General features: G+C 40.9%; 1 protein-coding gene across 2 annotated transcripts in view; it reads right to left on the bottom strand.

Moving 5' to 3' along the window:
* Positions 1 to 23,162, bottom strand: part of CHST15 (carbohydrate sulfotransferase 15) — a 44,897-nt gene that overhangs the window by 5,505 nt on the left and 16,230 nt on the right. For both annotated transcript variants that reach the window (XM_057417256.1, XM_057417257.1), the window contains 4 exons: positions 13,623 to 14,714; positions 12,530 to 12,869; positions 8,374 to 8,520; positions 3,620 to 3,776 (listed from right to left, as the gene is read on the bottom strand). In XM_057417256.1, coding sequence (XP_057273239.1) covers positions 3,620 to 3,776; positions 8,374 to 8,520; positions 12,530 to 12,869; positions 13,623 to 14,210 — 1,232 coding nt within the window. In that variant the 5' untranslated portion in view covers positions 14,211 to 14,714. The remainder of the gene's footprint in view (positions 1 to 3,619; positions 3,777 to 8,373; positions 8,521 to 12,529; positions 12,870 to 13,622; positions 14,715 to 23,162) is intronic.

Raw genomic sequence — 23,162 nt, 5'->3', positions numbered from 1 at the left:
TGGGTGCTCCTCTATATCTGGTGCTCCACACTGCCATGGATAGAAACAGTCCCCATCCCAAAAGCTTAATGCTGATTTCAAAACCAACAGAGAATGGGACGGGTTATAAGGAGCGATTTGTATATGATTACCAAGCTGGCCAACATCAAGAGCAGGAAAGAGTATAGATTTCATAGTTTTTTTTCAGAAAGCTCCCCCTCCAACCCTATATTGGCTTTCCATCAAAACCTTCCAATTTACAGCATTCCATCTCTTGGTTTTTTCAAGCTGAAATACTCCAGCTAGGTGAATGGTTCACATTTGTGCTACAGTGTCTAGTGCCGCACTCCCTAAGCAGTCCCACCTCTGCTCAGAGGACAGCAGGACATGAGCCCATGCATGTTTGGAGCTTGTAGGCAAGCAGAGCCCCTGCAACAGCTGCTGCCGTGAGCAAAAGCCACCAGCAACAGGAATTTCTCTAAAGCTACAGCAAAGGAATATCCCTTTATTGCACATTTTTAGCCAAAGTTTTACAGTTGCTTAATATCACTTTTAAAAGATTATCTACATTCAAATCCCTCTGGACGGGGGTGGTGGTGAAACAACCCAAAACCTCCAGGCAAGTGAAATAACTGTTTTAGCATTAATCCCTCAAACCCTGATTAAACTTTTCCAAGGTAAATGTGGCTCAAAGAGACAGAGGAAATGCCCTGACACAGCGTAAATATTAGATCTGCTTTCTTCAAATTTAGGCTTAGAAACTATGACCAGAACCAGTACTGTAGGTATTGTTTGATATGCTGTTATTGAGAAGGAGTCATTTCTCCGAGTGTATTTGCAGCACAAATATTGTGCCTCCATAGCACCCACCTCTCACAAATCCTAGATATCTCTCAGCCTCTTCCAAAAAACACAGGTGTCTAAGGAAAAACCTAATAAAATCCATTTATTTCGGTCTTATTTTATTGCTGCAGTAACCTTTTGTACCGCACTTTATTTATTTTTTAACTTCCCTTGGTGTCCACAGGTACTTAAAAATTCATCATTTCATTTAGAAAGTTTAGGCCCTAATCCAGCAAAGCACTTAAGCACAGGAATAGCCCCTCTACACTCATTATTTATGTTAGCGTTTTGCAAGAGCATGATTTTAATTCCCATATGAAACAAACAGAGGCTCTCTGCTAGTTTTAAAAGGAAGGGTTGCATTTGTTGCAGGATGCTTCCCATTCAACTTTTACCCATGTTCTAAAAGAAGACTCATAGCAGACTATAGAAGATGAGGCAGAGACACCCAATACTATGTATAGGAGTGACCAACTAGGAAAAAGACTCTTTTTATCCAGTTCTTCCAGTCTGGCAAATATGCTTCAGACAGTTTTCTTTAAATGAAAACACTCCACCTCAGAGCAGAGGGATGGTACTAGGTTTGGACCAGGCTGGTTAAGCAGCCTATTTCAAAGTGATGCCCACCAGTCCTTGAGGACCACAACCATGGCACCATGAGTGTCTCCTCTGCAATGGCAGACCTTGGTTCCTTCACGCTGTACCCACCAAAGAGCCACCCCATCAGTACAGGGTATGAGAGGGAGAAGCTACTGGACAAAGCCAGCTGACTTCAACTAAATCAGGCGCACAACAGCATCTCCTGCTTGCAGAGAAGTGTGTACATCAACAAGATCTGAGCTTGCCCGGCTTGTGCCAGGGATGACAGGACCGACTGCTCCCGGCAGACAAGATGAAAAGCTTCTTGCTAAGGGAAATCAGCCAGCAGACATCATGTACAGCATGGGCCTGGCTGCAATTTCATTTGCAATGTTTAATATGACTGCTTAGAATTTCTATTCATCCATTAAAATAAATGCATCATTTTAAAGACTTGCTGACATCTGATGGAAAACTACATTCTTCAAGACAAGCTCCATCTCTACAGGGCAGTCGAGATTTTCTATGTTTCTTTCCATCTGTTTTTAATTCTGGGGACATCTGCCTGGAACTAAAACCTTTGCTGATTAGGATTTCAGCTGTTCCAGCTACTTGAAGTCCTTAACCTCAATCACCATCCATTACAATGAAATAATGCTGACACTGACACCCACCATCGCAAATCTTGATGTCCTCCAAATATCCCCCACTGGGGGATAGACCAGACCCTGTGCAGGTTAGATCAGACCCTGGCCCAGACACTCCTGATTTTCTCCTGGCTACTGCATTATTGATGGAGTTGCCTGGGCTTCCCGTTCTGCCAAAGCTGCTTTTGCTCCTGAAGCTCAGATGAGCTATCAACAGCAAAGGCATAGGGAATCACAAACAAAAAGCCACCAATTTATCATCAATAGAGCAAGTGAGATGAAGCTGACTTTTTATCTCACCCTTATTAAAGCTGGCAAAGAACTACACCTGTATTACAAAGGATGGTTAAAGCAATCAGGGAATTTGTTGGTAGTTTACATGAGGAAGCCACTTCAGCCAGCTCTCTAGCAGAAAATTGCCATCTGTTAAATCCTGAGGTCAGGAGATGCCATTAGAAGCTGAGAGCTCTATTTCCTGACAAAGGAGATGAGAAGCACTCACAGCTCTGCCTTTCCTCAGTAGCCGTGTCCTACCATCAGGGAAACCCTCCAAGGAGCACCCTTCTCTTCCCGCTGCCTCCAAGAGCATCCCGATCCTGCTCTTCTCCCAGTGCTTGAGCTCACACCAGATCCTGGTCCCACCATCATCTGCAGCCCCTTCTCCTTCTCAGTCATTTCTGGGGTTTTGCCCCTGAGCACTGACCTAAGTATCCTGGCTATCCCTACGGAGCTACAGAGAGAAGGAATTCACACCCGCTTGGTCTGATACTTTTCAACTCCTTCCTCATGCCCTCCACCTTCCCTGTTGCCCTCATCGTTATCATCATCTTTCAGACAACACAGTGGGAAGAAATGCCTCAGAAACCTGGAGGAAGACCAGAAGAAAAAGTGAAATCCAAGTGGAAAAAAGGGCATTCCTGGCTAACCCAATGGAGAACAATTTAATAACAGCCTGCACCTTTGCAAAAGCAGAGCTTTTTCGCTGCAAACGAAGTCAGGAAGACCAAGAATGAACTCCTATTGGCTGAACAAGCTAAAATTGCCCAGTAAAGCTTTATATGACTGTTGCACCAAGCATTTTTAACTTAAAAGAAGTTTGTATCATTTGCTGACTCTGGAGCTATCTGCAATCTTTGAATCAATTTGAACAGTATACCCCTTGAAGATATAAACCTTATTATTTAACCTGAACTGAGGCATGTATAGGACCACACATGCAGGGACCTATAAATACAAGTGCCATGCTCAGTCAAGTGAGCCCTGCTGAGAACCAGGGCATATTAGCTCAGGTGATGGAGTTATATTGCATTTGGCAAGGTACATATTCATTTCTTTTCAGGTGTCCACGTGTGGCACTCACTGTAGCATTTACACTCACATGTCCCTCTTTAAAACACTATTACAATGCCAAAATACACAGAATAAAACCCCTTGGCAGCTCTTAGCACAAACCATGCAACTCCATCAAATACCACGTGAACATTTATTTGCATCCAAGAGAGCGAAAGCAAATAAAATCATCATAGTAAGAAATTGTCATTGCGTACTTTAGCAATGTGTTCATTGCTCACCTTTCAACAGGGTCTCTCAGCATGATGATCAGTTTGGCATTCGGTTGGAAGGCATGGATAAAATCCTGGATTAAGAAGGGAGGTTCTCCTTCAGTGCTGTTGTCATAAAAGAAAATCCAAGCGTTGTTATCCCACATCGTTGAGGCGCTGGCCTCCCCTGGAAATTAAAAGCATCTCTGCTAGTAACTCATTTAATTTCTTGTATTGGAGTGGAAATGGCTGAATTTAGAAGTGGTGCAGATTGACTAAAATTGACGCTATTAATTTCAACATACCTTCGTTCTTGTAAATTGATCTAGCTAATGCTCCCCCCAGGGCCAGAACAATCACTCAGCCTTATACCTGTGTGAATGTAGTGATGGGTAAGGCAGATTTCATGTAATTCCACCTGAAATATTACTGTCCACTAACCACACTGCTTCCTTTTAGTGGTTAACACATGGAAATGTATTTGCTCTGGGCTGGAATGGACTGCTTCAGGTTTTGGCACGTCCTCCAGTGAGGAGCTACTGAAGACCTGCCAAGCTCTTTGTAGCACTCAAAGGGTTGGTTTTAATGCTCCTGGTCTCGAGAAGTAACTGCTAACAAATAGCACAATTTGACACAAACTAAAGAAAGAAGCAGAAACCACCACACTGGTGGATCAATAGTGTTTAGAACATAAACAGGAGAGCTGGTGAGCACATGGGAAATGTTAAAATACAATGCACTAAGCAGCTGAATTGAGTCATTGTGGTTTGAAATATCCCTTCTTGAGAATATTCCATTATCAGAGTTTTTTTATAGAACTACAATTATTCATGTAGGTGAAGTCAAATATAACTATTCCCTCCCCAACCATTAGACAAAAGGTCTACAGACTAAAGAACACATTGGTTAAATGCCAGATTCTGACATCCTTGGTTTCTGAAGAAGCTCACTCTGAATGTAATGCTACAGGGAGAAACACAACCAGTAACGCCTGAGCCACACAAGGTACATGATGCTTCAGCTGCTAAATAAATGATCTGAAAAGATGTTTTGACTTGTGTAATCTTCCCTGTCTTTTTAAGTAATACTGGCATTTATGTGGCATGCTACCACTTAATAAAACATATAAAGAAGCTTTTTGGAAACTTCCACTCTTTGACAGTCTAAAGAGAGTTAATTCTTGTTAATGAGGTTTTTCAAATCAAAAGGAATAAGATGAGACAACATGATTTCACAGACTTGCACATGACCTTGGACATGATTTCCCCGCTCCTTTTATCTGTTTCTTTCTTGGGAAAGTCCCATAAAGATCTTAAAAGATGGCAAAAAACACAGCATGAAAATATACTGGCTCCAAACTTCAGCTTAACATAATGTAATTCATTAATAAAGTCTGGAAGTTGTTAGAAAACACATTAATCTTCTGTCGTGTTCATTCTGTCCCTTTTCAGAAGGAGGAGATCAGGTCCATTGGCTAAAGCTGGGTGTCCACAGCTTTTCCATTCTAAATTAATTAGCCAAAGTACTGCCTAATTCTCAGTGGGCTTTGACTTGTCAATTAAAACTCATTAGCCCAGCTCCCATGCTGGGTGCAGCAGAAACACAAAAGACTAAATATAGGACAAGAGCTGAAATAGCAGTACCACAAAAACATCGTGCAGCTATTTCTGTGCTATCAGAAGATGGTATCATGCAAACGGGTATGAGCACTTGTGTACATGGATTTATGGAATAGTGCACTCCAGGGATGAGAGCGACCTTGGAAAGTCACTGCTGTATCTCCGTGACTGGAATGGCTTGACTTAACTGCTCCCTCAAACATGTTTACTTAAATCATGCCAAAGAGTGAAGCACACAACCTCCTCAGGCCATTTATTCGGCTCTAGAATAGATTGTCTGATCTTCCTTCCTGCTCCTCTGCGCTGTAATCTCTGATCATATCTGATGTTCTGTTGGATTTATTCCAATTAGCTCCTATATAGTGACCAAATCTAGGAACATCTGCTTACACGTGTGTTATCTGAACTAAGTAGAATCAGTGCATTTACACACAAATGGGCAGATTCTCTTAACATCACAGATCAGACCACTCCGTAGCTGCCACCATCAAAGCTCTGCAGGCAGCACACACAGAAAGGAAGACCACAGGCACATAGGCCAGTCATGCTAAAGCATTAACAGAGACTCAAGGTGATGCTCTAATGCAGTTGATCCAGGACAGCTTGGATTCAAGAGGACAAATCTTCCCAAAACAAGCTGACTGTCAAGAATTAAGGGGAGGGAATAATAATAATTAGAAAAACAAACAGCATTCTGGTCTATGCTGGCTCTTATAACTGTAATTTCCTGAAGCAGCCAAAAATAATCCTAACAGTGCTTGTTTCTGTTTTATAATGTAGATTTAATATCTGCAAAAACAACAAACCATAATAAACATGAGATAAATTAATCACTGGAGCAATTATGTCAAATTACTGCAGTATTTTCTCTTATGGACTTAATGAACATATGAATTAGTAAATTGCCTAAAGAGTGGATGTCTAACCTCTTTATTCAGTCACTAATGGATTAACATCATATTGTGTTTTCACAAGACATTCCTCTGAATTTATTATATTAATGATCACAAATAAATAAGTCCTGCTCAGAATGCCCCCGGCTAGATCAGTGCTGTCCTCTTTGGTGCATCTCTGAGCAGATGCTGGGCTTTTGCAGGGGGAAATGCAATTATTACCCACTAAGTATACTATCCAAAGAAGCTGAACTTTATGTAACATGACAAACTACTTAAAGGTTTATAGTTTAACCATTTGTTTTTCTTTCTAGTCATCTGAAATAAGAAGACAGAAACCTGATATACAAACATATCCATTTTAGACCACCTCTCTGTGTTTTACCAAGGTCATAAAAGACTGAGTTAATGAGTATGATCATTCAGGACTTTTCCTGTAAACTTAATAAGAAAAGCGAACAGAACCTTAATGAAACAAGAAATGAGACTACAGGAAAACGAAACACAAAGCGAACTCTAGAAAAAGCCATAACAGGAGGTAAGTAATCAAAGATGTATGCTGCCAATTAGATTAGTGAATTCAATTAGTATAAGCACTTCACCCATGAAAGGACAGGAGATATTGTGAGGAGGAGGAAAAGCTGCAGATGTCCTTGATGGCAACATTCTTAAGACCCCATCTTGTGAATATTTAATAAAGCGAATGACAGACTTAAATGGAGGCCAAGGAAACATTGAGCAAATGTGATTCCAGCCAAGTCTCTGGTTTAAACAAGGTAAGACAGTCACCATTTCAACGTGCCAACAATGTTAAACTTTTTTTGGTTAGAATAAGACAAAATCAAGAAGATTCTGAGGGCAAGCAGCAAAAAACCATCTCTGTTTCCCACAGAATAGTGACTTCAGGCCTATTTGAAAAGTCTCAACAGGGAACTGTTCTGGTGTTAGCAGACAGCAAAAGCAGAATTTAGAAACTCCTCCTGATCTTCCCCATTGGCACTGTGAACTGATGGTAGCATTGACCGCAGTGGATGAGCACAGTGCACTGACCACACTGTGCCATAGAAAGCAATCCAGGGAGCCCTCCCTAGAGCCCAGTTCTAACCATGGGCTTCCATAAGGTACAATATAACAGCATTTCTAAACCACTTTTAATGCTAATCAGGTAAACTGAAACTGTAAGATTATCTTAAAATAGTATCCTGTGCGTCTAGGTTCCACATCTGGAAAGAAATAACCATGCAAGATAGCTCCAGCTTGACTCTATGTTCCTGCTCTTGAAACTTGCATTATCTTTGCTGTTAACAAAGCAATTCAGGGTTTCAATTATTTTTATTTTAGTCCACCACAGGCTACACAGACTGATGACTCAAAAAATAGGGTTCTTTCTTCCCATGTCTGTCTTATGTAGGAGCTTGAGAAAAGCTGCTTGGAGCTATAACTATCTCCATTCAGCTACAGGGTTTCTACAGCAACAACTGTATGTCATAAAATCACAATTAGTGTGTTATACCAGATGCATTGTTACAGCATTTGAACCTGATGCTACAACCCCATGACTACAGGCAAATCCCGTAATGAAACAAAAACAGCGTTTGAAGGAGCCACCAAGATCATTCTTACTCTTTTTTTGTTTGGTTGGGTTTTCTTTTTAAGACTCAATTAAATGATGACGTTCATCAGACATTCACTGCTTACTCAGGCATCTTCTAAGGATAATCACAGTTTTAACAAAGCAAGAAACAACCCTCAAGAAAAAGCCAAAAATCCCAGCCTGGTTTGTGTTGGAAGGGACCTTAAAGCTCACCCAGTTCCAACACCTGCCACGGGCAGGGACCCCTTCCACTAGAGCAGCTTGCTCCAAGCCCCTGTGTCCAACTTGGCCTTGAACACTGCCAGGGATGGGGCAGCCACAGCTTCTCTGGGCACCCTGTGCCAGCGCCTCAGCACCCTCCCAGGGAAGAGCTTCTGCCTAAGAGCTCATCTCAGTCTCCCCTCTGGCAGGTTAAAGCCATTCCCCTTGTCCTGTCCCTACAGGCCCTTGTCCAAAGCCCCTCTTCAGGTTTCCTGCAGCCCCTTTAGGCACTGGAGCTGCTCTGAGGTCTCCCTGGAGCCTTCTCCAAGATGATCAAAATAATAACTTCTGCACTAATGTCAGGAGCTCTGTGCTGAGAACCATTCACAAGTGGGACAATTCCCCTCTCATGCCACAGCTGCAAATGCTGCCAGCCTGGATCTACAGAGTCATATTCCAGAGTGTTATTTCCCTTACCAATTACGATGTTGTTCATCTTGCCATGTTCTTTTGCTGCTTCACTCTGCAGCACACCCTGAATCTGGTGTGCTGCTAAGTCAAACAGATCAAGGTAATCTTCCACTGGGTAGCGATCATGAAATCCATCCCTCAGACGAATGATTCCTAAAAACAGTGAAAAAAGAGAAGTTTAAGGCAGAGCAAGATTAACCACTGGTGTGAACCAAGATGGCTTCACTGACATGGCTGGCACTGAGCCAGTTAACATCAGCACAGAATTAGACTGATGAAGTGTAACACTCAGATAAAAGTGCCAATAATGAAGTAGCTGAGATTGGAGATACGATACGATTAAGCCATAAATTCACAGAGATAGGAAATATCTGAAGTGTTCTGGTTTATAGTTCCTGCATGAATAGCTTGCATTTATGTTCTTCCAAATTTAGCTTTTGGAATGAATATAAAAGACCAGATTCCACTTTCATGTGCACCAATATAAATTGAAGTAATATTAATATTGGACTCCCACTAGATTTACTGTACTGAGAATGAGAACAGGCTCTGGTGCCAAATATGCAAACCAACATGCACTTATCAAAATCAGAAAGCTGTGTAATCATTCATGGTTTTGTCTTCCATAAGTATGAAAACAAAGCTCCACAATAGTGTTTTATTTTCATCCTCTCCTTCCCTACACTCCAGGGTGTGTTCAGTATCACCTGCTCCCTGCATTCCTCAGCATCTTGAGCTACATCTGTGATTTTTATACTTTTTTTTCCCACTCTTCTATCCAAATCTAGTCTCACTTTTCTATATTCTGTACATACTGCCCACGCCTATCTTTGCTTTCTTGCTTCTTAACACACCATAAGAGAGTTTCTTAAATGGACAATGGTCAAGGACAATACTGGGAAGGCAACAGGGTAGGAGGAAACCTAAGAGTATAAAGCAGGAATTCTCATCTTTCTCTTTCTTCTTCCTGCAAGGGCACTAATCATCAACTATGTGAGAGGAAACCTCAGCAAGGGAGTTATTTTCCCCTTTAGAAGAGTGGGATTTAATGAGGGTAGAAGAAAGCTCAGCAGTGAATTATGACTTGTTTTGAGGGAAGGAAATAAAAGTACACTCGTGGTGCTACAGAGTGTCTTGGTCTGTTGCCACTCCACTCATGAGAATAGAAATGGTGGCTACGAGCCAGGAAAGAGAGACAGTCAAGCTGGGACAAAGTCCTGTGGAGCATCAGCCATCCCAGCGGAATGGGAAAGTGGTGATTTGCGAAACAGGGCTTCCCAAGGAGGGCTGGTTAGCTCCAGCTGGAATTAGGCAGTCTCATAAAGATCCACTGAATCAGAGGATGCCACAGAACAAAGAGATTTTCTCGTCCAGATAAGTGTTACAAACTAAACCAAATTAGTAGCCAGGAGCATTAGAGTCATATTCATTATCTGGCTCATAAATGAGGTTGTCTCAGTTTCACTTGTTATTCTATTTGTCAAATTCTCTTCTTTTTTCTTATTGTATTTTTTCAATAGTAACTATTAGCTAATGCACTGTTGAGGCAGAATGAAAGGACAAGACACCAGAGGCTAACTTAATCTTTCATTCTCGATGGCAGACAGCCCTAGATGGTCGGAAGGTCAGCTCTACAGATCTCCCTCCCATGAGATCACGAGTTCTGCATTCCTTCCTCATTCTTCAGCTTTATAAAGTCACTTCAGAAAATGTAATTATGCAAAGAATGCTCTCTTCAAGGACCTGCACTTGTCCCCAGTGGCTGACCACAAGACCATGCAAGTGGAGAGTTTGTGAATGCCAACACAGAGATAGGAATTTATCCTTGTTATGAAACTATATGCACTCCAGCAGGATTTCTTACACTCTTCTGCCTGTTTGGCAGGTCCAGTTCTGAGCTTTAGCTGGCCCAGTCTTGCTTTGGTGAGGTTGGAAAACACTACCTCCTCCAACGTTAATTCCAAACTTTTGAGGCTAGTGTAGGTGTAGAGAACTATTCAGTGTAAAGGATTTCAGCTTAATGTATCAGTTCAGCTCACCCTTTCCTGCCAGCACTCTCATGGAAGACAAAATCTTCGAAGCAGCTTTTGCTGACAGTCCCTGCATCTATACACAGAATTTGCACTGGAAAGTGTCCAAGCCTAAAATCTCTTTTCTTCACTGAACTGACTTACCCCCTTCAGGTCAGGAGGTAATCCTTATCATTTATCTTCAGTCAGCCTCTGACTGTGATGAATGAGTGTTTTCTAATGGGGCTTCAGGGGGCACCACGATGCTTCTCTTGTTTGACTTTGACTCCTCAATTCCCACTACTGCTGTCTCTAGTGCCTCCTAAACTGGGATAAATTATCTCAAAGCTGCATGTTCATCATAATGTTGTAACTTTTAGTTTATAACAAACATTTAGAAAATGTCTAAACCACTTATTTTAGCCATTTTCTTATGGCATTCACAATGGAAGAAAATACAAACTCTATGAACACAGGACAAACATGAAATCCTGGCTCTGTGGCTGAGCTCTCCTCCTCACTGAGCAATGAGGAACAAAGCCCCATCTGCAGGAGCTCAGAGACTCTTCTGGGCTCCAGGATACAGGGAAGTGAGGTGGAAATGGCAACACCACATGTAGGAGAAAGAAAGAATTGAAGGTATGACCCCAAAACAGAGAACAGAAGCAGCACTGCATGTGCCCCAGTCCCTCAGACAGTGTCTGTCCTTGCCTTTAGCCACAGCACTTCATCAGAAGAGAGAGTTTCTCATTTCAAAGAAGCTTAGAAAAGCACCAAAGGAAAGCAGTGATGCAAAGTCATCAATTGTCTATCCCACAGAGCTAGGTTTTAACTTGTTCCAAAGGCAGTGTCTGCAGTAAAGCATCAGCAAATGAGAAATAGAAGTGACAATGTCACCGTAAAATAACTAGGATCTTTCCCTTGGAAATAGCAATATCACTGAAAAGCCTGCGATCTTTGATACCAAAGTCATACAAAGTGAGGGCATAATCGCACTTAACAGCTAAACCAGACAGTGGGAAAATCCAAAGCCTGGGTGAAATACAGCAAGAATTATACGGATCTGTATTTAGAGGAAGGCACTAAGCACATAGAAGTCAGGAATTGAAAATGGGTGTTCTGCATCTTGTCTGGTCTCTGATCACAAGACTGACCTTCCTTGGCACCCAGGGAGGAGAGAACAAGGACATACACCCTTCAGCTGGATAAAATGATGCTCTCACCCCACTGCCCTCAGACACCCTTAGAAGGTGCAATCATGAGGGGTGCATGAGTTTTGCTCCAGCAGGCCGTAACCTCAGCTATTCCAGTCTGCCTTCAGAAACGAAAGGTCACTTCATGAAATATGGATGTTACCCAGGAAAAGAGCATCAAAAATACATGCAGGTTCCTCGGTGTGAGGCAGCTTTCTCATGCAGAGCACCTTTGCTCTTCAGTGCTTGACTAGAGCTGCGATGCTAATGAAGCTCCTACCACAAAGCACAGTTGTATTATTTACTGAACCGTAAGGACTGAAGCCACCTACATTTCAAATACTGGCCCATCATTTATGCATGTCAGAAGGGCTTTACAGGATTCTGCAATGCAAAACTATCACTGCTCTTCCTTAAATCTCCCATCACAATTGAGTTGCTCTTCTTTCCGGCTTTTACAAGTTCACAGGGTTGGTTTTAGCCAATGGTTTTATTTTTCCCTAGGTTTTCCAAATGAAAGTGCATCACCTCAAAAAAAACAGGCTGAAGCATACTGAGAATTCGTCACCTGGATTTTTCAAAACTGTTCATAGGGTCACAGAATGGTTTGAGTTGGAAAGGACCTTAACAGCATTTACTTCCAACCCCTCCCATGGGCAGAGACTCTTCCACTAGAGCAGCTTGCTCCAAGCCCCTGTGTCCAACCTGGCCTTGAACGCTGCCAGGGATGGGGCAGCCACAGCTTCTCTGGGCACCCTGTGACAGCGCCTCAGCACCCTCACAGGGAAGAACTTTTTCCTTATATCTAAGCTAAATCTCCCCTGTCTAAGTTTTAACTCTAGTGACTTCAAGGGAAGACAATACAGAGAAAATCCATAAACATCATCCCAAATATATACAAGAAATATCAAAGTTTAATAGAAACAACTCATCTGGATGCCAGAGGACACATTTACTCACCAAACCGTTTTCTTGTCCACCAGTGTGGCTCTTTGATTGCTGAGAACCGAACATCAGGGTGCAGCCTGAGCCGATCATACAGGTCAGTTGTCCCACACTTGGGCTGGCCAATGATGTAGAAATGGGGGAGACAGCGTAGGCGGTAGTGCTTGTCCTTATAATGGTACAAGTGGTTCCAAAATACCTTCCTGAGGTAATCAAATATGGTTCGAAAGCGCTTTGAATACAGTGCATAAGAGTTTGTTGCATAAGGATCTGTGGTTGTGTTTCCTCTGTACTCTTCATACCAACAAGGATTCTTGCTATTTGGAAGGAATTTATTAGGAATTACTGAAAACATCTGCAACATAAAGAACAACAATTTCAGTCAAGGCAGCAAAAAAGTTGACAGTTATACTTTTCTAACTTAGCACAGTAAGAGGACACAATAAAATCACTATATGGCCATTTTTAACCCTTATTTTGTTAACTACAAACCCAACCTATTTCTTCTGATGACACCAGAACCAAATCCTTTGCAAACAGTTGGATTAGGAGACAAGAATAGTCGGAAATCCTTTGCTTTTAAGGCCAGAAAGGACCTCAGTAATCCCCCAACTCCACTGTAACCCTAGGATTTAATTTTTAAAGTCAACCACATAATACTCAAATCAAATTAACTCACAGCTTTTACCTTTAAAGTACAAGGTCTGCAATGACTGGATTTTCAGGGAGGCACACAGGTAGCCAGTTATTAGAAAGGCTCTTTTCTTATTTATCATTTAGGTTGACAGACAAATTTAAGTCAGAATGATTTTGCGTGAGACAAGGTGAAAATTCAACGAGATTGTACAGCTGTCGGAGAGCTGCCTGGTTTTTGTTTTAGGTGTCAAAGCCATTTACATAACCCACCTATTTTGCCCATGACTCAGAAAGATGTGATCTACATCATCATCTTTTCAGCTGGTGTTAGCCAGGAGGCTCTAGATGGTTTAAATCACCACATGAACATCTGAGTGGTCTCACTTTTTTTTATCTAATTTGAAGATGGACCCAAAAGTCTTGAAATAAGCAAGTATAGAGCAATCAAAGACACACTTCAATTCATACTTACATGTGGCTCTTGTTTCCTCAGTTCTTCTGAATCAGGGCGCTGTCTCGTTATAAACTCTATCTTTGAAGTAATAGTGTCAATAATTAATTTAATGCTTGGATAATCCTTTACGTATGAAATATTCATTTTAGAAGGCTGGTAATGGTCTTTCATGTCACTAAGGCTTTCATTGTCCATTAAGCTTGGATTGCTAGTAAAAGCTCCATAATGGAAGGGAGATGGTATTAACAAGAGGCCGTGTTTGGCTCCAGTCAGTATGTAGGATGCCATCACTAGAGTCATTATAATCAACCCAAATATCAAGCTGCATAGCTTCCCCTTCCTCAAACAGAAAACTCCATTCCAGCTTTCACTGTGATCAGTCCTTACTTCCAAAACTGCAAGCAACTTCATCTGCTTGCTATCGGTGTACAAAGGGATCTTACTTTCTTCTTTGCAAACAGGACACTTCTGGTTATTATGATTAGGTCCACGGCATCTGAAACACTGTCTGTGCAAGTCATTTGGCAATAAATGTATGCAGCAATTAATGCAATACCTCATATTACTACTGCTAAACTCCTGTATTAATGAGCCAAGCAAAGCCATGAAAAGGTTTCTGAAGCATATGAGTCATCTTCTGTAAGTCTGAAGTTACTTAATTCCTTGAGTTTACAGTTATTAGTTCCTGATTACAACTAATCAGCAATGCAAAAAGACAGGCTCAAACCAGAATAGGTAAAAGCACTCAAAAAGTGACATATGTCCCATAAAGAAAAAAAAAACCAAACCAACAACCCCCACACAAAAATAGACGTAGTGTGGTTGTGGTTTCCAAGAATTTGGCTCAGCAAGAGGAATGTGGTGAAGGAAGAATCAGCTACAACAACCAGCTCAAGTTTTTCCCATCGAACAAAAGGAGAAGAAAGAAAAATTGTTCCGCGGTATGAAAATATGCAAAACATAAAAATAACTCATTGTCTTCTGATTTACGCTGGAATGGGCAAGTATGGGTAGAAATTCCCAGGTAGACTTAAAGCAAGTGGGCTCCAAACTGGAGTGCTGCTCCTGGAAGCTTCATCTTCCCAGAGACAAAGATTTGCATCATACAACCTAAAAAGGCAAAAATACATATATACATACACACAGAACAGCAGACAGAATATCTACATTCAGCTTCATTCAAAGCCACAGCAAAGTACCAATCTACCTCCAGTAATTTCCCAACTGTATTTGAAAGATGACTTCTATTTGCCAAGTATATTAATTACAGCACTCACGATATTAAACCCAGGAAACGTTTGGCTTCAAGTTCAACAGCAAGCTGCCCTTTCTTTTCCATCACCCATCTGCTCACTTCAACAAAGATCTGCTACCACAGGTAACAGTACAGAAACTCCCTCAGCTGCTCATTAACCTATCCAGCAGATCTCAGTCTGCTTCTTAAAGGTGGAAGTATTCAGTAATATTGGTTCAAATATTTACATTCTATCTGTACCTGGGGACCTCAAGTTAACTGTCTTGAAACGGAGTAGAACCCTAGTTAAGAGCACAGAGGATAAGGTTACAGTCTTCTTTCAAGTGTGTAAGATAAAAAGCCAAACAAAAACCCCCAAAGTTACAAGTGAAATTGAAGGGATTGAATAATAGACACGGGCAAAGGCTCATGAGAGGATCTCTGGTTTCTGGACCAAATGTTTCTGGGATGGGAGTAACTGCACACTGCAGTCACCAAGGTACTTTCAGTGCTACTGGCCAAATACGTTTTGAAAACATAGTACTTGATAAAAATGGCAAATGGTGTTACTTAAATGAAATGTACCAACACTGCTGCAGCTTTAAGGCAAGACCCTGCATCCAGCAAATCCTCTTAATGGCGTGCACTTTAGTACCCGAGAGGTGGTGCAGAAAACATAGGAAGTGATGTCCCCTTGCTACAAGGCAGGCACCACGGGCAGGGACTTGAGCACTTGTGGGTCCCATGAAGATGTCCACATCCATATAGACCAGGGGCTAAAGCAACCTGTGCACAGGGTTTGTGCCACCCTCACATAAATACTTCAACACCATGGTGTCTTACAGCCAAAAAGTAACCAGAGCTGTTTAAAGTATTTATGGTCTTGGTTTGAGCACATCCATGCTTGGGTTTCCAGGCAACATTCAGAGCAGAGATACTTGAAAATCACAAACAAGTCATCAGCTTAAGGACGGTCTCATTAAAGCATTTTTATGCATAGTTCCTCTAGAATTTTTTTTTCATGGCTTATAAACACCTTGCTGGTACAACCCACATTTTAAGGTCAAAATCAGCTTCTCTGCTTTGAGAAGCTAGATTATCAAACACAAAAGTTCACAGATAATGTTATATCTTCTTCTATATATTAGAAAATACTCTGATTTTCTAAAATTACTTTTCTGGGGTAATTAGACAGGAAATGTTTTAAAATAATCGTGAATAATCAGAAGCAAACCAATAAACTGGCATAGGGTGAAGAGAAAAAATATGGGGAAAACCTAAGGACAGTAGCAATGCTCTGACAGGTAAATCCTTCTTTGGTTTTTGTCCCTGATAAAGACAGAACTTCCCTTTAGCCACCGGGAATGAAGACACCTTAAGGCTCCAGTGCTGTGATGTTCCTTGTCCATTCCAATGTGGATGCTAGTGAAAGCAGCTATCCAGATCCCCTCTCAGAACCTCCATTTCCTCAGCATAACCCAGGACTTGGTTTGCTACAACCCAGTATTAACCTGAGTAATTACCCTGAAGGTTCAATGCACACAGTTTTAACCATATGCTGATTAAGAGGCTCAATATTGCTTCTGAAGAACAGAAGGACTGCACCTTCTACATAAAATATAACACCTTATTGCAGATAAAAGCAGCAGCTGAAGGACTTGGAAGAATTTGCCTGAACGAACAGTATCTTTTGCCCAGAAGACTAAGGATGATTAAATATGAATTATTTAGAATTATGTGTTAGATTAAGTTAATCCATGTTATAATTAACTTTGCTAGACCAGAGAACCAACTCACTGCTGTATGGGATATCTAAAGGTCCAACATTCACTTTTAATACTTAAATGAAAATACATTTTCCAAGTCACTTTAATCGAAATATGAAATAAAAAAGAGATTTGACAATTCACACTTAGAAAAATCAGTGTGCTATCACAGTAACATCAAAACATCCACACCATTATGATTCTCATGTGGGTACATTTGTCCTATTTTAAATACACCTCAGTAACCATGTACAGATTTTCTTTTCATTACTTTTTGCCAGTGGCTCCCTCCTCTGGACCCGCAATAGTTACTCCTTCCCTACAAAAGTCTATCTTTCTTTTTAAGGCTCAGAAACAGTTTTCTTCTGCATTGTTTCCAGACATCTTTCTGTTTTCCCTCTCCTACAGTGCTCTTCGTTCCACCCAAAACAATCTAACTTGGCTCATGCATTTGCACACTTATGTCTTCAGCAGAATTCTTCCTATCTGACTTCATCCCTTGGTTCCTGAAAAAAACGGCTTACTTCTGAAGTGCACATTTGTGTAATGTCCAAGACACTAATAACAAAAATAATTTCTCCTGGCAGTACAGAGTATCCAGAAAGGGACCTCAGAGTACTCCTACAAGACATCAAATCATAGAATCATAGAATCATAGAATAGTTAGGGTTGGAAAGGACCTTAAGACCATCCAGTTCCAACCCCCCTGCCATGGCCAGGGACACCTCACACTAAACCATGTCACCCAAATCATAGAAGTACAATCATTAGAATCATAGAATAGTTTGGGTTGGAAAGGACAACCCCCATGTAATGGGACTCATCATCACTAATGATGACTGCTAATGATAAGTCCCAGAATTTGGCAATTTTGCCTTTAGCTCTCTCAACACTTACTTTGAATTCTTAAGAAACATTGCTATAATCCCAGATAATAAGTCCTCATTCATTTGCACTAAAGTGTCCAGATCAAACAGGGCCGTCACTTCAGATCCTGCATTAATCATCATTATTCTAGTGCGGTTTTTGCATGAGACAAAGTGCTTTTGTACAATTATTTGTATTCTTGATGTTTTTCCCACCTAACCCTGTCACTGTTGGAGCATTTCTGCAATCAGAGCAAGCACGCTGTGTCTCAAGGACTCAAGAGTCATTATTTAGATAAATACTTTATAAAAGTATTTGCCAAATATCTTCCTACGAAAAAATAAAGGCTCATTTCCTTAATGAGTTCATTCTACAGTCAGATGAGGCAGACAGAAATCATTGCTGAACCATTACTCTGTTTTAAACCAAAGTGAAAGAAATCAGTGTAAGACTTCTTAAATAAGCTAGTCTTAAAAACTTCTCTAAAGAAATGGGCCTGAGATGATTTTGACAGAAGTTTGAATGACTGGAGAGCCAAAATTGGGTTCATATTGTGCAATATTAAACCCAGAGATTTTATGCTTCCATACACGTAAAACAAAGCCCCTCCTCATGAAAACGTCCAAAACAAAAACTCTGGAAGGAAGCCAAGGTTTAAAGCAGGAAAGAACCCGGCAGTTGTCCAAACAGCAGTGATGGTCCTAATGGCTGGAGAGGAGGACAAGAAAGGGAGGTCCTGAAGAGAAGCGAAAAGTTTACAGTTTTCAAGGGAACATTTGGGGCAACAGTAAGACACCTGAGCAAAGATTTTAAAAGAGGAAATAAAGGAGGCAGGAGACAAGTGTTGCCAGGACAGATTTGGACATCATGCACAGAGGTAATAGAGGAAAACATGAAAGCAGAGATAGTTCCCAAAAAAGACTATTGAAAAAGGGGGGATAGAGATAACAAAAAAATAAAGAAAGGGAGATGAAAAAAGGACTTAACAATGCATAAAGAGACTGCAGGTTACAGTGGCAACTATATAAAGATCTGGTAACCAGAAGGTGCTCTATAGCATCACTTCAACTAAATTTATCCTGTGCTACATGTTTGTTTTCATGTAATCCTTCCACCCTGAACTCCTCCGCTTTGACACCCAGTGAGTATCTCAGTGCTCTCCCAGCTCCTTGCAGTTTATTTTCAGTTACCATGCACGGTCTGTTTAGAAAAAAATATAAATCCAATTTATTTCCAGTCCTCTTCTAACCGGGATCTGAAATTGTCTCAGTGACACTGATTGAAGAGGTTTATCTGACGTAGCCTCACAGAATCAATTCAAGCCCTGTGTATTTGACATTAATTCTCAAACTTTTAAAAAGAGCCATCAAAGATACATTAATGAATTCAGAGCACAAGATCTTAGCAAAACCACGGAAAATTCACTGTCCTAGCTCATGTCCATTTTTATGTTAACAAAATGAGCTGGAATTTATTGAACCTTTCCCAGTTGCCGACGCCTCTCATGAAACTCCATTGCAAATATGACAAACTCAAGGAAAAACACGTTAACTACATCTTTGACACCTGAGGAAAATGCTTTCTTGGGAAGCTGATATAAGGGGAAAACAATAGGCTACAGTAAAACAGAGAACTTCATCACACCAGCCCTGAGGGGAAATTTAAAGTTCCCCCAGCAACTATAACTGCCAACTTATGCAGACACACTACAACAGGCTGCTTAATTAGATGATCAGTTTGATGATCTACCACAGTACGATATGACATAGTACTCAGCTAAAGGAGACATCAATTTTATTGTTTTTTAGCTGCAGACATACCATTTTACATGATTTTCCACAGTCATGTTCACGTAATAAAATACCCAGTTTTAATAAACGCATAAAAGTCAGGACATGGTTCTCTACTGCCACTGTCTTCCTTTTAGCAAAGAAGGTTTGAATACATTCCCTAACTTTTCGCTATGGAAAAAAGGGTGCTCACAAGAAGGCCAGGATCTTTCCCCAGCGTAAGCAGCCCTCATTTTCCTCATCCACCCCAAGAAATCAATGTATCTATAGTATCTTTTCTTGCTTGTTTTTCCATTCAACACTTCCAGCAGTCACAACCACAGCCACAGATATACTTCACCTTTCTTGTACTTCAGTACTGAAAGCAGAAGGATGTGAATTGCAGGCAGCAGAAAGGTTATGAGATTTGAGTTGGTAATAAACCATTTATGTCTTTTTATATTTTAGTTGCAAAACTGCTGTCTGTTCCCTGCCAGAATATTGCTCTCTACACAACAAGCAGCGTCTTTGTATATTGTTGAATAATGTAGCAAGTAATTTCCTCTTGTTGAAGAGAATGGTGAATTATTTATGATCATGTCTATACTATATGGTATTTGTCTGTTGTACATAACTGTAGACCAGCTTTAACCACAAAGCAGAAATCAACGTAAATCTTTTCAAGCTCCTGGGTCAAAAGCAGCCCTCCCTATAAAAATGAGGATTTTTGGGAATGCCTAAGTAGGAAACATGGGTATAAGAGATTGCACAGAGTGAAATGGGAAAAAATTATGAGCTACCTTGTATTTCAAGATACTCCTACTGAAGCTAATGGGACCTGCATCACTTTTTCAAATTGAAGCAGATTCAAGTTAGCAAACATATTTATATGCAACAAAGAACTTAATAGCAAAGAGGTGAAGCCTTTATTTGATAGTTTCCTTGTGCAATGCCTTCATTATATAGGAAGAGGAAGTGTTGGGTGCCCCACGTGTCGGAGAGAAAGCTGGCAGGTAACACTTGCAGGTACCACAAAAGTGAACAGCAGGATCTTACAATTAACTACTGAAAATGCAGTATCAACCATGTCCTACCAATTGTCATATGAGAAGCTAAATAAAGTAAAAAGACAAATTCCACCAATAATAAAGCATGCAAGGTTTTCCAGCATTCACTTATTTTTATTCCCTATATAGAAAATATTTAAAATTCTACTTTATTTTTATTAAATAAACATTTCACAAAATTCCTCCCCTTTCTCTTCAAAGATTGTAAGGGAAGACTATAATCAAAATGGATATAGAAGCATAGAACCATTTAGGTCGGAAAAGACCTTTAGGATCATCAGTGCAACTGTTGGTCCAGTACGGCCAAGTCACCACTAAACCACATCCCTAAGTGCCACATCTACGTGTCTGTTAAATACCTCCAGGGATGCTGACTCTAACACTTCTCTGGGCAGCCTGTTCCAGTGCTTGACAACCCTTTTGGTGAAGACATGCTCCCTAATATCCAATCTAAACCTGCCTTGGTGCAACTTGAGGCTATTTCCTCTTGTCCTATTGCTTGTTACTTGGGGGAAAAGACTGACAGGCTATAAAGAGAAATTAATTTCACATGTTCAGTCATACAACTAAAATTCTCCCTTACAAATAGGATAAAACACATGGAACAGATTTTATCTGCACACACATCTTCTGGACATCTAAGCATACCACCTAGTTTTCAGGTCACCAGCCTTAATATTTCATGTGCTTTAGTTCATAAGTCTTTAAAATGAAGACAAAACAAACTTTTGCTAGTAATCTTGAGGCTAAATTTTATACTAGCCTTGTTACTTTTAATCATATTCAGCTTTTCCTACTAGCACATGAAAGAGTGGCATGCTGTTAACCTATTATAAACACACTTCAAGTACACCAGTAACAATTCTCAGCTGGATGTAGAACAGTTTGTCTGGTTTATGTCCATGGAGCTACAGCACTTTATTTCCTTTCTTCACACAGGATAATTAAAATGTGGAAAACATTGAGGCCAAAAGATGAATGCATTTGAAAGACAGTAGACAATTAATGGAGAATGAATCTATCAGCAGTTGCTATCCTCAATTCCCAGAAGCTAGAAAAGGATGGGGATTGGAGAAATCTATTAATACCTGTTCTAACACTCTTTCATTAAGCCTTTGTTACTGGCCATGGCCATGGCCAGAGGCAGGAGAGAGGAACAGAGGTATCTGTGCCAGGTGATAATTTGAGCTAAAATTGTCTTGTTGGGCAGGTCACAGCCTAAAATAGGGATGCCTAAGACAGAAAATAACCCAACAACTCTCAGGTTAGATGAGACAAAGCCCAGTCAAAGCATGCCCCACAGCTACAGCTCCCACAGGCAGGCTTTGCAGTCTCACAAAATACATCGTTCTTCTTTCTGTCCATTTGCCTATTGCCACTCCTGCCATACATCACACTGAGGATTTGTGTGTTAATGCACTTGTTAGAGCTGAGAAAAAGGAGCACTTTTTCCCAAGGAATCTTATTACTTCTAAGCAAAAATGAAAATATGGAACTATTAATATGTGGCAACACAAGAGCGCTTCATGCTCTTGCTCTGTTGCTTCCTTGTTACGCGTAGACTTTCAGCTGCTATGATGTCTGTTATTTCTCCATATGATGAGAAGTTGCACCGCAAGAAGATACTTCAGCTGAAGCATCCCCCAAAGCAGACATGTAGAACACATCCCCTGCAGCAGTTAGCTTTTTGCCCCCCTTCTTTTTTAAATGAAAACCACAGCTCCTATAAAAATGATAAGCACCTTTAGCAAAAAATCAATCAAAAAGGATTAGGCAAAAGATAATACTGCTGGAGCTCATCTGGTCAGTAACTTCTTTAAACTGACACAGAGTACATTTAGATTACATATTAGGCAAAAGTTCTTCCCTGTGAGGGTGCTGAGGCGCTGGCACAGGGTGCCCAGAGAAGCTGTGGCTGCCCCATCCCTGGCAGTGTTCAAGGCCAGGTTGGACACAGGGGCTTGGAGCAAGCTGCTCTAGTGGAAGGTGTCCCTGCCCGTGGCAGGGGTTGGAACTGGGTGAGCTTTAAGGTCCCTTCCAACACAAACCAGGCTGGGATTCTAGGATTCTGAAGGAGCACACTGCTTCTAATTTAATAATATCTGATCACATTGTCTGAGTAACAGCTGTGTTGTTTTATTCATATTCTCCTGTTTTCACTAATCTGGATAAATAACCTTACTGCCTAAGTGCCTTCCATGACAGATTTGTCTAATTCAGGTTCTCAGTTTGCACTGTTAATGTTTTCTGAAATCTCAGAGCAAAGCTGATCCTCCACCCTCCATGAACACTCCAGAAATGAACTTCCCTTTGGTAACATTTCTCTATCAAGAGCTCCTATGAAGATGGAGCTGTTACTAGTCACAGAAAGATGTAGGTCGCTCAGTAAAATGCTGCCCACAACCATTTCGTACCAAACTTTCCATGACTCACATGAAGAGGAATGGAAACATGAAAGGGCAGAGTGATGCTGGTGGAGTAAAACCTTCATCACATTTTCACATGACAAAAGATAAGCAATATTTAGCAGCAGTGCAGCACAACCACTTAATTCCTCTTCCATCCCTCCCTCCCCCAAAGCAATAGGGCCCATGGCAGCAGGGACCACCTTTGTCCCTGTACATCAGCAATTCTTCAACCCATACAGAAGTTTATGACCTCTGGACACAAAAAAACCTGCAAACTTTACCATTATGGATACATTTTACCTATCAAGCTTACTGGAAATGATAGCAGTTGAACCAGACTACAGGCTGTACAACGGTTTTGCTCTCAGACATGGCCTTTTCACAGCAAACCGAAGTGTTTTTACAAGTGTAGCGAGGTATTTGTACAGTGCGAGGAAGTTCGTCCTG

This window comes from Pezoporus wallicus, unplaced genomic scaffold (genome assembly GCF_028554395.1).
Source record: "Pezoporus wallicus isolate ANWC-B61680 ecotype Strahan unplaced genomic scaffold, APGP_CSIRO_Pwel_v1 contig_8188, whole genome shotgun sequence".
NCBI classification, from domain to species: domain Eukaryota; kingdom Metazoa; phylum Chordata; class Aves; order Psittaciformes; family Psittacidae; genus Pezoporus; species Pezoporus wallicus.
The sequence above is the reverse complement of the archived record's forward strand: the minus strand, read 5'-3'. Positions and strand labels throughout refer to the sequence as shown.